This window comes from Triplophysa rosa, linkage group LG12 (genome assembly GCF_024868665.1).
Source record: "Triplophysa rosa linkage group LG12, Trosa_1v2, whole genome shotgun sequence".
NCBI lineage: Eukaryota > Metazoa > Chordata > Actinopteri > Cypriniformes > Nemacheilidae > Triplophysa > Triplophysa rosa.
Window position 1 is genome coordinate 8699861 of NC_079901.1, and position 13392 is coordinate 8713252.

Sequence of the window (13392 nt, forward strand, 5' to 3'; positions counted from 1 at the left end):
TGGAAACAGATTGAATGCTCCTTTTTTCAGAAATACCAGTCCAAGCAGTAATGCCGGATATAAAAGTATTAACCACTTATATTGCTACTCTGAACTACTCTGGAAATATGGATCGAAACAATTAAAGAATACAAATTAGAAAGTCCTTTAAAGGGTTCATATGACAGGGCTAAAACAAATATTATCGTTTGTTTTAGATGTAATGCAATGTGTATACACGATTTAAGGTTCAAAAACGTTGTATTTTCCACAAACTGCGCATGTTTGTGTCTCCTCTTTGCCCCGCCTCTCTGAAACGGGCAGATTTTTTACAAAGCTCATCGCTCTGAAAAGCGAGGTGTGCTATGATTGGCCAGTTAACCAGTGCGTAGTGATTGGTCGAATACTGCAAGCGTGTGAGGGAAATGTAACGCCTCTTACCATATTTGGAACATCAGGTTCCAAAGCAATTGTACTGACAGGTACACCCACCTTACTTGCGTATACATTTGGGCGATCTTAGTCAAATCATACTGAACTGACGTAGATTTGTGGGGGTATGGTTACACGAGGCGTTTCAGGCAGGTCTGGTTGAGCATTCGCTTTTAGATAGAATGCATCTTTTGTTCCCACACTTTCATTTTTGCAATTTTACGCGTCTAATACATGCATGGGCAACTTATAACACACCAAAGACACAGAAAAACACGTATTCTCACCATATGACCCCTTTAACAATATTGAGGTGGAGTGCATACTATACTGACTTTACTCCATATAAACTAGATAACCTTCAAACAGTTGATTGAGAAAGGAGTAACTCACATTACACTATTAAAAATAATAACACTTTTTTAACATTTCAAAAATTTAAAAGTACATTTGGATTGAATAATAGAGATCTACAGTATATAAATATTTCCAAATAAGGCATTATTTCAACATGTCAATAAATAAAGAAGGGAACTGGGCACAAAATGATTTTGTAAAGATATTTTTGCTTGCTCACAAGGCAAAAACAATTAGTAAAATTATTTCAAAATGATATAACAGTCTCAAAAACCAAAAGTTAGATTCCACTTTGCATATTAAAACAACCTGGGAAAAAGAAGGACATTTGTCAATAAAAGAAGAAGATTGGAAAACTATGTGTAAACTTCAGTGGCAAACCGCATGCTCTTATCAGTGGAGGCTTTTTGCCTGGAAAAATATTATTTGTTTTTTTATTACCACTGTACAAATGAGTTATAGGGAAATTGGTTCTTGGAGACAATATAACTCTCCATCAGCAAACAATTACCACATATTCTGGGCATGTCCAGTTATTCATATGTTTTGGAAAGATGTTCATAAAACATTTAATATTCCATTCCAATTTAATGTGCTATATTTTGGTAATTTAAATGTACAAGAAATTCAAAATGTATATTTATGGAGAGTGTTATTAATAGCAGCAAAGAAGGCTATTACTCGTAGATGGCTTCAACCTGTCTCACCCACTATGGAAGACGGGAGAGGAATTATATCTGAGATACAGAGGACGGAATTGCTCACTTTTACATTAAGACTGAAAAAACAAAAGGGAGTGAATTTATGGAAGAGATGGATGGATTTTGTGGATGCAGAAGAATAGAAGTTCAAGATCTCAGCAAACTGTATTTAGTCGCTAAATAATGTAGAACTGTGCAAAGGGAGTATACTGTAAATAGGCTACATATATTTTTTTTCTTTTTCTTTATTTCATTTTTTCTTTCTTCGTCTGTTGTATTTTCTTTTTTTCTGTTTGATGTTTCAAAGAGTTTTTGCAGGATATTGTATAGTATAAGCCTTAATGGAAGTCAGGTGAGAACTGCTAAGAATTATAAACAACAACAACAACAAAAAACAATTCATTTACATTGAACGTAAATGATCCTATTTGTTTCAAAGGGAATAATACTCTTTCATTTTTGTTCTTGAACTGGTTGAATTAGATGTCCACAAAAAAGGAAAGGTCTATAGAGTATTACTAAAAAATCCTTGTGAAAAATAACCATAAATTTACCATTACGCCCATCTAGACAGTCATGTGCCATCCACAAGAAGCAGAATTTCGAACACGATCAAGCCATAACATTATGCACAACATCATCCAGAAGATTTCTCCGCCATTTACAAGAGACTGGAAACTTGTCATGAAAGTAAAGTGAGGTCTAAAATCTGTCATTAGACACTAATTATGCTGTCAGGCAGATAGTGCAGCAGTTATCCATGTGCAGCTAAACGCACTCTCTCGCTTCACACAATTACTGCATGTACTGTATTATTCAGGCCCTGCCAACATCATAACACATGATCACCCCAATCAAGACAGCGTTTAGCATTGAAGATAGAGCACAATATAAATGACACAACACATGCACACACCCACACAAACATGCAACGTTAATCACAGGTATGGACATATGCATGCAGATTACTTTAGCACATCTGTGTGTGTGCGTGTGTGTGTGTGCGTGTGCGCGCGTGTGAGAGAGAACGAGAGAGAGATGGAGACTCACTTTAGGGCAGCTTCCCTCATGCTGGTCCTCCAGAAATCCAGTTCTGCAGAGCGTCTTATCGTTCTTCAACCAGTACTCAGATGAATCCAGCACACTGTTACTGCACATAACCTAACACAAACACACATATTTACTCTGACGAACAACATTTCAAGAAAAACGTTGGACTCAAAGACCACCTGGTGTTGCAGGGGTCATTATACCTTGTATTACAGAAAAATGTAATTCCTAGAATGGGGAATTCAATTTCCCTTGATCTTTTCAAAGAAAAAAGTTCAGTGAACTTCAAATCTCCTCTCCTGTGAAAAAGACAATTTATTGAAACTATAAAAAATAGGAAAACTAAATCAAGACCAGTCAGGCCAGACAGATTATTTACACCCTGAAATATTGTACGATCGGGTTTCGTCAAATGGAAGGGTCTCTGATTTCACATCCCTTTATTTTACGGTGTCACTTCCTGTTATTGTGAGACATCTTGTGCTTTTATATGTATCAAATTGTTGTTATTTGCTATTAAAGGGCCAGTGTATGAAATTAAGCGGCATCTAGTGCAACCAATGGCTCACTTCACCCCCCCCCACCCCCCTTTGAAGCACTAAGATGGCAGACACAGAACTAAGATGTCGTCATGTTTTCGCATCTTTGCTGAAGGAGATAACGTATTTACGAAACGCTCTCTGTAGAGAAGTTTGTCCGTTTAGGGCTAGAAACAACATGGCCGATTCCATGTAAGGGGACCCGTGGTGTATGTAGCTCATTCTAGGGTAATAAAAACATAAACATAACGATTCATTATGTAAGGTCTTTATACACCTCTGAAGACACAGTTGTGTATATCATATTGCATTTCTGTCAATAGACCCTCCAAAAAATGACACACAGCACCTTTAAAGCTGTACACGGTCAACAAAATGTTTGTTTCGGTACAATGCTGAACAAATAACAACATGTTGCTAACTATTTTCGATCACCTCTGAATGAGATTTGACTGTTTATTAACGCTTTCCATTTGGATCACCCGAAACAAATCTTAACGCCATGTTTAAACATGACCACACTGTCCAAAACACACAAACATTGTACTACAACAAAGAAAAAGTTCACAATTCAGTTTTATAATATTTTCATAACATTTTTATAATATTGTCTGCTTTGCTGCTGTACATAGGATACATTATAATTCAACGTGTCAGTCTCTCACCCTTGAAGTACTTTTAACTCAGTCACACATTCAGCACACAAGTGTCTCTCCAGACGCGAACCTTCCTTAACAGACTTGAATCATGAATATACAAGCACATTAAGAAACACGCAGACATAATTAAACAAGTGTGTCTAACACTTACATTCTGTGCCTTGGGATTGACATTCAGTCGCCCATTTTGACCCCACCATGTCTTTGGTGTTTTGTAATTTTAACAGCATATTTACAGTACATATATGTATATTTAATACAGCTTTTAATACTTCTTCACAGCCAAGTAACAGTGCTGAGGTTAGTTATGGATTATTCATATACTACTGAGTGTCTTTTCCTGTTCTGAGCCCCCAACGATGGGTAATACTTTCATAACCATATGTTGTATGTGCAGGTCAGCGCTTCAACATGCAAAACTTGCTTTGTTGCAGTGTAAATAGTTTTGAGCACTGATGCAAACTGCGAAAATTAAAAATACACACGTCTAATTGAATGACCTCTAGTATTAGTATGTTAAACGTCCCTGACATAAACATATCCCCACCCCATCAATGTGTGTGTGTTTAACCTTCAGCTTGATTCATTATCTGTGCCCTGGCCCTGTAAGTTAATTACCTCACATCTTGTGTGTGTGTTTGTGCACAAAAGTGTCCAGCCTGTGGTCTGTGTTTACTACCTCTGATTAGAAGGAACGTGTGGGTGTTTGTATGTGTGTTTTTCATGCGTGAGCACATGTGTGTGTTTTCTCTGCCCTCTGCTGTGTGTGCCATCTGTACTGACTGTTTTCCTGGCGCAGAACCATATGACAGGGTCGCTGGGACGATTGCGTCACGGTTAAACCTCTGACATAACTAACATGCTATTTCAGAGGTCGGAGCTGTACGGGGAATTTTGACAGCAGAGATGAGTTTGATGTAGACACGGATCGGTCTGTGCTGCTCTTTTACTGGGTCACGCGAGGATTTGTGATGAGATGGGTGATCCCACTATTGTGTTAATCTGTAATGATTATCTTGATAGACAAAACTAGTAAACATCATGAACATTTGTTAATTACAGATCTTATTTTTTTGCGATCTTCCAAAAGTCTATGGGAAAAATGCATAGGCTTTCAGTCGAGGGAACCAGCGCGGCGCTAACTTCCGGGTTAGCCTACAAAAATATGTCATCTCTGTGACCGATATCGGTCAATATTTGGAATTTTTATTCGTCGGCACCGGGTGATAAATCATATTTCTTTTTATCGTTGTCACTGTCGTTGTCAGACGTGAAAAATTACATTACCAGAGATATTAACAAGATGACAAACTGCTTCACGCAGCGCTATCCTTTTCAATAATGGCCCATCTTTCTAATCTCAGGACAGTGCAAAATGATCAGTGCAATGTCACGCTATTGTAACCCCCCTTCTCTTAATCCTGCATCTGCTCCCGCAGGGGCCATTTTACCCTATAGCCAATCCACTAATAAAGTGCTTGGTTGAAAGAGGCGTAAAGTGTAAGGAACCAGAAGACAAAAGAGATATTTTACTAATCATGCTGCTTGTTCCGTCGCACTCCCTTTCTCTCGATCTCAAGTTCCCTCGCTTGTTTTTGTAGCCTTTCTTTTCTCTACTCTGAACTCACGCTGGCAGAACATCAGCTAATGCAACTTGTAGTGCGGCTGCCTACAGAGTGAAGTGCTGATGACAAAAAGACAAAATCTCTGTCCGTGGACAGGTGGGAGCAGTCAGCCAATCAGTAAGGTTTCATTTTAATCACACGGACTGTGATGAGGCTCTGATTGGAGCATAAGGTTCAGCTACAACACAACATCACTCAGTATTGCACTTTTGACCAAAGGCTTACATTTTTTTTATGAGAAATTGTATAGACCACTTCGGACGACGTAACCAACGTTGGTTCAATGCTGGTCCAGAAGCACTTCCTGTTTCAGTTCTTTAACAAATCTCTTTAAGATTTCATTATATACGTAAGATTACAAAACTGGACCAGTGTTTACATCTTGCAAAGTGGTCTATAGATGGTTTCAAAGCAACAACATAAACAGACGTCACCGCGCATGTGTGCTCTTGTGGCCCGAACTTAACTTCCGATACGCATCTGCAAAGAATAGAGTCTCTATAGATTATTTTTGAAAACATGCAAAATAAATAATAAGTAAATTACATTAGCTAGCAAGTTAAAGGTATGTCTAGCCAGTAATATTTTGGGTTACCAGTAGAAGAACCGTTACTTGTCTTAACTTAAATGCGACAAAGTTACACAACATAACATTATTATACAATAAAATTCAACAAATGGTTTTTGTAACATTAATATAAATGTAATAAAATATAAATAGTTATATTATTAACCACTAGCTAGACCGGTCAACAAACACAGATCGGAAGTTAACTTCTGGCCAGGTGCGTGCGCATCCGTTAAAACCATTTATATCAGCCAAATGCTATGTAACAAAAATGACGAACAAAAAACTATATAAAACCTTGCATTACCTCTATTCAAAACAATACGCTTATAATAATAATTTAAAATTTGAGTAACCAGTTACAATTTCGGCGGAAATATATAATTAGGCTTCATTCAGCATAGATAAGCATGTAAAGTAACCTGCCAATTGAAAAACAGAGATGACGATTGACACGTAAGTAACAGATTGCAGCTTTAAAGGAGTAGTTCACTTCAAAATGTTCCCCCATTCACTTTCCCCAGTCATTTTTATTCCTACTATGGAAAGTCAATAGGGGCAAATTTTACATATTACCTTTACATATTAAAAAACGTGGCTTTATGGCAATGCCTATTATTAGATAATCCTGTGAATTAATTACTTTAGAAAAGCAAGGTACTTTCATTTGATTACTTCAGCTTTCCATGTGGCTGGACACAACTCACAAAAGAAGATTATTCAGAGCAACTGAACAATAAATCTGGCATTTATAACTTGGTCCGAAAGGTTCCCTTCAAATTGTTTCTGATAAAGAGAGAGAGAAGAAAAGAGTGTACTAATACCTGCTATAACAACGCTGACACAGCACACTGCATGTTCTGACACATTTCAAAAAGCAGCGACGTATGAAATTGATCCTGCATGCAGAAATGTTCACATTCATGTGCTCGCATAGATTACTTTGGAACTTCACTGGACACGGTGGCAAAACACACACAGGCGGTTATGTACCTTCTTGCAGGCGGAGACAGAGGACCCAAGGGTGCTCTCAGTTCTGACTTCCTGTGTCTCCACGGACTCAGACCCCTCATACATGGCAGACGACTGGAAATGACTGTGGAATGAGCCAGAAAAGAGAGAATTGAACTTATATTTTTTTATTTTAAATGAAAAATAAATTGGCTTCTTTCTCAACTGAGAACGAGAAAGAAAATAACCCAAACTTCATTATAATCTTTAAAATAAATTGACTACTGGGGTACATTTTGTAAGAAAGCCATAGTCAGTCATTCAGTTCTCTGAAGTGGAATAGGAAGAACGTTACTGTACAGTGTGCAAAGAGTATTTTATGTGCACTTCGTTTTCTATCTGAACAGGCCAAATTAACCTCTTTTGTTTATATTATAAAAGACTTAATACATACAGTGCAAAAATGTTCCCAGCAGAATTTATCATGTGCGTTGTTTTAAAGGCAGCACTAACTGGTCCTTCAACAAGGTTAATTGTGGGATCAAAGGAGTGTTTAAAGACTCCGTATTACTTTCTTCGTTGACAAAATGTGCTGTTTTTGTCCTAGGGCTATTTAGCGCTGTGGTGAATGACTGCAAACTCCTAAAACTTAGTCAAAAGTTGAACGTTGCATTAAGCAAGCACCTGCAAACCAAAGGGGCGTGTGTTTGTTTGTTTCACTCTTTTCTTCTCTGCGCTTGTCTTTTCTCTCATTAGTCTGAATGTGTACATAAGCTGCCCCCGAGTAAAGCCCAGTTCTGCTGGGGATTTCTTGAGGTAATTACAGGTTAGATAACAAATAACATAAGCTATCCACTGAGGAAGATAAACACCGGAGCAAAAGACTTAAATGCTTCATTCGGAGGTGCTGCAGTGTCCTGGGATGTTGGCTTTTGTACACCCAAAGTGTTTTGAATATCTTTCAGTCGCTATTAAGGATTACCCGTGAGCCTTGAAGGACTCATGGGGGATCTTCCTGCATTAAACACTCAAAGAAACCAAATACGTCGCTCAGTTGATGGAGTGGATGGATTTGAAAATAAGGAACGCCTTTCAATCACTTCCATTATTGCTTTAGCAAGTCAAGTGTCAGGGCTGCCGTGTTTATGACAAACAGACGTCTCTCATGAGAAGACATACAGCGAACGTCTCAATAATTCTCAATGGGAGCTTTCGACGAGGGGTGACTTGCGGCAACTCGAGCTACCGCGCAACGTGCGTGTTGAGCAAAAAAAGTTGAGAAAATGTACAATGTACAAATCAGGAGCAGCCTGGGAAAGAAGAGAGCAGACCTCATTTAGCTTTCTGATTTTATATTCATTTATTGTTAAATCAAAACGAAGAATGCATCAAAACAGTACATCAAAACAAATGGCAACTGAAAAAGTAACCAGAATCGAAAAACATTGGGTTCCCAACCATAAACCAGTATTACAGTTTCAAAAACCTTTATCTCATAATGTTTAACCATTAGTCCCATTAGTCTTGATTTGCGCTCAAATTAAACCCATCACCGCTGTCTGTATTTCATTTGCAAGAAAGTAGACCCTTGTCTAATACAGCTCGACATACTGAACTCCCTTCCTCCATCTCACGTAATGGGATTATGACATGAAATCATGAACGCCATTTGACAGCTACCAAATGCGCTCTTGACACAGTGTGATCACTTTGCAGGAGAATAAAAACAGATGCTGAAAATCCTCAATTATCCCCTGAGGGGATGAATGCAGCTGCGTGATGTGTTTTGATGTGTCTGGGCCTAAGCACACCGAATCTCCAGTCTTTATGGAAATGAGTCATCGATTTGGTTACGTGAAGGGTCGCTTATTTATCAGCAAAAAAGCTGGAAATCACACATTTTATAGTCGGGGGGCAGTAATGGTGTATGAACTGCACAGATGTCATTGAAAGTCAATTAAAGCAACACTATCACTTTACTCTCAGGAAGCCCTGTCACATTCGGTTTACTCAGTCTGTCAGTCACAACTCGGTCGTAGACGGCAAATGAATAGTGTCGTAGACCCATCCTCACTTGGTCATATGGCTACCAGAACTGTTCAAATCTCCTGCTGGTTATGGTCACGAAATTCATCTGGTGATATTTACATGTTGGTAATAAACACAACATTTTGTTGAACTTGGCGTTGTAAGCTACAGAATTTTGCCAGAACGAACTCGTGCCACAATGACTTCTGGGACTTCAAATGTGTCTGCATTTGATGCATTCTTGATATCAAAAACACATATGGGTACTTTCATGCATTTCCTGTACTTGTGTTCTTTAAAACACGTTCCAGATACAGCCGTAGATGGGAACATCCCAGTTTAAATGTCCGACCTCAATGCGTTCCAGTCAATCGCGCGTCACGGCACTGTCACGGTCCTACCTTCTTGTTTATGAATTTCTAGTCATGTGGCAGGATCGGGACAGAGCCCTTAGGTTTTATGTGAGAAAGCCATGAGTTGTTTGTTTTTACTTCTCATGTGTTTTCTCGTGTCTCGTCATTGGCCCCGCCCCTCTCGTTTCATGTATTGCTTACCTTCCGTGTCTAATGTTTCCCACCTGCCCTCGCTCGTTATCCTTCGTTTGTCTTACCTATAAATGCCCTCATGTTTCTTTGTCTTGTGCTCGTGTATTGTACTATGTATGTGTACCCTGGATGTACTGTGTTTTGCTTGTCGAGTGTTCCTGTCCCTAGCCGTGCCCGTGTTCTGTGAGTGTTGTGTTTTACCCTTGTCGTGTGTTGATTTAAGACGTTTGGTCGTGTCCTTTAGTTTAGTTTTTACTGTTCTTGCTTTCGTTTTGCCCCCTCGTGGGAAGTCTTTTGTTGTGTATTAATCTCTCAGTTCTGTTTTCCCCATCGAGGGTGTTTTGTTTTGTGTTTTTGTTATTAAAGTCTTGTTTCATTAACCCCTTCACTGCCTGCCTGCATTTGGGTTCTTCCGCCACGCCCGATCGTGACACGCACGTTAAATTGTGCCAAAACGATTTGTATTGTTTTAATTTATAAATAAAACCTACACCAGAGACTTTGTTTTATATAATTTTGTGCTGTAAAAACACTTTAAAGTCTGTTTTACATTTTTAGAATAGATAGCGCGCCGTTAATCTTAATGGAAACAGCTTGGGCGTGTCACATGACACGTCTCCCTGAGGTCGGGGGAGATCGATCTCACTCCAAGTTCAGGGGTCCCATGTTCGAGTGGGGTTTCAGATGTTTACTTCCGGGTTTGAGGTGGGGAATATTCGAAATCCCAGTTGTATAGAAGGCAGCATGAGTGGAACTGGACTTTGACAGTTGATGATGATGTAGATCGAAAACACGAGAACGCAAGATCGCTGAACGCATATTATGTCCAAAATGATTGGCAGAAAGAGAGCGCTTCTGATTGGATACAAATCAGAGGGCTGTACCCTGGACTTTTTGCTATTTAAAGAGTCTATCACAGCTGTCACTTTAGCATACACTTTAGTAATATCTGTCAGATAATTTAGTCAATTTATGTGTGTTTAAAATATAGTTTTGTCACTGGAAATGTTCAAATCTCCAGCTGAAAGTCAGCAAAGGATATCATCCAGTGATACACACACTCGTATAAATCAATATTTCAGCCAATATTTTTATAATTATCATATTACACCGCTGAACTGTAACGACATTTCCCGCTCTCCGCGCGCGCAACTGTTTATTTCTCTGGCACCTGTTCTCTCAAGCGACGGGACACGACTAATCTTTCATTTAATATGCTTGAGGTATTTTAAGATTTTAATCAGATTTTTTCCGTGAATAATTTATCCCGCTGTCAGGGTTAGTTTTAAAATGACCCCGTTGACCGCTTAGATCTGAGGTTGGAGAGAAGAGCTTTACGCCTGACTGACAAGATTCTTCCACTTTAAAATCTTCAAACACCGTGTGACAACCGACCCCAGATGTCAGTCACATCAATCTTACACGGTGATTTCTGTCGTTCCGTATATATTTTGGATCAAACCTTGGGTCAGCATGCGAGAGAATACGACATAAAAAAGGACAGAGGTTCCCCAGTCCGCGCGCGAACAGATGCGCACTGCGCGACGTCACGAGCCACCTGAGAAAAAAGGCTTTTTATCCACAACGTCACATTATTTTCGCTTACTTTCTGTGCACAACCATATAAAGACGTGAGCATTAATTCTACTTTAGTTAATGTATCTGGCTGCGCATATTTCTGTGGAGAAATGAGCAAGTCTCCAGCTAAAACAACACATTGGAGCCCAAAACACGTTAACTGAAAACTAGGCTAAATAAAACTGCCAACGTGTAAATCAAAACGAATAAACAACGGCAAAAACGCATACGCAACACCTCTTAAAGCTTGCTTACTTTTTGGCGTCTTGTGGTACCCAAATGAGCGCAAACAATCGCATAGCCTGTTTGAAAGCGATCATAAAGTAATTTCAGATATTGATGAATTACATTTAAATAGCCACGAATACTAAAATAAACATATTGAAGCATAAAAACGAGCATTTCATTGATCTCATCCTAAGACACGCGCTCACGATACCTCGTGTTACAGAATCCACAGGAAAAAGGTTCAAACAAACGCACTCACCCCAATGTTTCCAAAAGACACTGGGCTTCTGCCAGTCCACCACGCAAAAAGCGAGGAACGAATGGATTTATATTCCTATATCTTGCGTGCAGAAGTGCCAGAGTGGTGTGGAGCGTGCCCGTGCCCCTGTCCCGAGCGCGAGCACATCACAGACTGAGTAGCAGCGGAGGAATTTCAGCGCTCGCGCCGCGCCATGCCGTTAGTTAATATAGTCGTGCGCGGGAGCTGCGCACTGGCTGTACGGTAGTGCATGCCACATAAGGGTATGGACCGGTCATGCATGAGCAAAACCGCGGGGTACTGCGCGCGTCACTGCGGTTTTATTTAGTACACAGAAAAAACTTCGTATATTCTCATATACATCTTCTCAATTAATATGCATGACTTCCCTAAAACAGCATGTACAGGAGTTATAGAGGAATTGGACACGTTTAGTGAATTAAAGCAGGTGACATGAGGATACTGAAACTTGACATTTCATGAAGACGAAAAGACAACAGAAACACTCACTTCGACATAAAGAATCATCATTGCGTATGTGCATAGAATCAGATTAACTTTATAAGGGATCACTTCATCCTTCAGTGCATTACAAATGACAAAACCTCAGTCTGTGTTTCTCTTCAGTTTCCCCAGATACAACATCATCGATAAGCATCACTAGCACAATTCCTCCCCAAAAACCATTACCACCTAACCATAGACAGCACATTTCCACACCCTATAATGCAAAAACCCAATTTCTACCTCCAGTCCCCAGTCAACATTACAACACGTATGCTTAAATTTGCCTGAAAATGTTCCTCGGGGAATTGCTTTTATTGCATTCTTGGTTAAGGTTTCACTCTGTAATATAAATTATGTAGATGGCAGACAACCGGCAGATGTGCAAGTGACACATTTTTTGATTTAATAATCATACATGTCTGGCCCAGAGGTAAGTTCAGACGCTGACATGAACAGAGCTTGTTTTGAGTTACTGGTTTTTTTAATGACTTAGAGTGAGACAGAGCTGTTATTGGCCACACAATGATATACCGCAGCGCGAGGTCCTGTATCCGGCTGGGTTGTCTTTGATCTCTCTCTCTCATCCATCTCACTGGACAGACAGCAGCTATTTAATGTGCGTTAAGCAGAACTTATGCGACTGGCAGTTGTCACTGTGACTGATGTAAGCAGAGAGTGATGGTCTTAGAACATGGATGAACAATATTGCTCATGCTCTTCATGCACTTTCATCAATTTATTTTTCTTAAGATGAAATGTGAGTGGAGCAGTTTTGGTCAGTATAGAGGAAGACTCAACCGAGTTACGATGTTTCTGAATTGTGTTTCTTTTTGAAAAGCTATGCAAATAAATGCGACTTGACTCGAAAGGCATACATTATGTGGTTGTTTTATAACAGTTTTTTTGACGTGGTTCTGGCATGTTTCGCATATCTCTATGCACGTCATGCAACAATACAGATGACTGCAGGCTTTAAACAAATCTGTGAAAGTTCATGTGTAGGTCATATAATGTGTAAAAAGCTGTGCAAAGTGTAAACCTCACTCCTTGGTCTCAAGACGTGCTCTAGTGACTGATGCTAGAGAACCCAGTTCAGATCCCACTTGGAGATGGTTCGGGTAGGACCGGATACACATAATTTAGTGTAGATACAACACAAAGACAGCGATATCTCCATCCTGGGTTACATTGGGTTACATACATGCTATTGTTGTGCTAAAGAGCTTTTGGTTGGTTCGCATACTTTTGAATTTAATGTTGATTATAATATTAACCTCTTACATAAGCGCTGCTGTTTTTGAGAATTTTATTGAATGCAAAAACAAGTTCAGAAAATAAATGTTGAGTGTTTTAGATTTCAAATTATGCATATTTTGTGATAGCTGA

General features: G+C 39.3%; 1 protein-coding gene across 5 annotated transcripts in view; it reads right to left on the minus strand.

Moving 5' to 3' along the window:
- sphkap (SPHK1 interactor, AKAP domain containing) overlaps positions 1-13392 on the minus strand; it is a 74873-nt gene that overhangs the window by 31787 nt on the left and 29694 nt on the right. For 4 of the 5 annotated variants that reach the window (XM_057347368.1, XM_057347369.1, XM_057347370.1 and 1 more), the window contains 2 exons: positions 6904-7006; positions 2520-2630 (listed from right to left, as the gene is read on the minus strand). In XM_057347368.1, coding sequence (XP_057203351.1) covers positions 2520-2630; positions 6904-7006 — 214 coding nt within the window. Of the gene's footprint in view, positions 1-2519; positions 2631-6903; positions 7007-11499; positions 11737-13392 lie in introns of those variants that run through there. The other variant, XM_057347371.1, reaches the window with a different exon arrangement.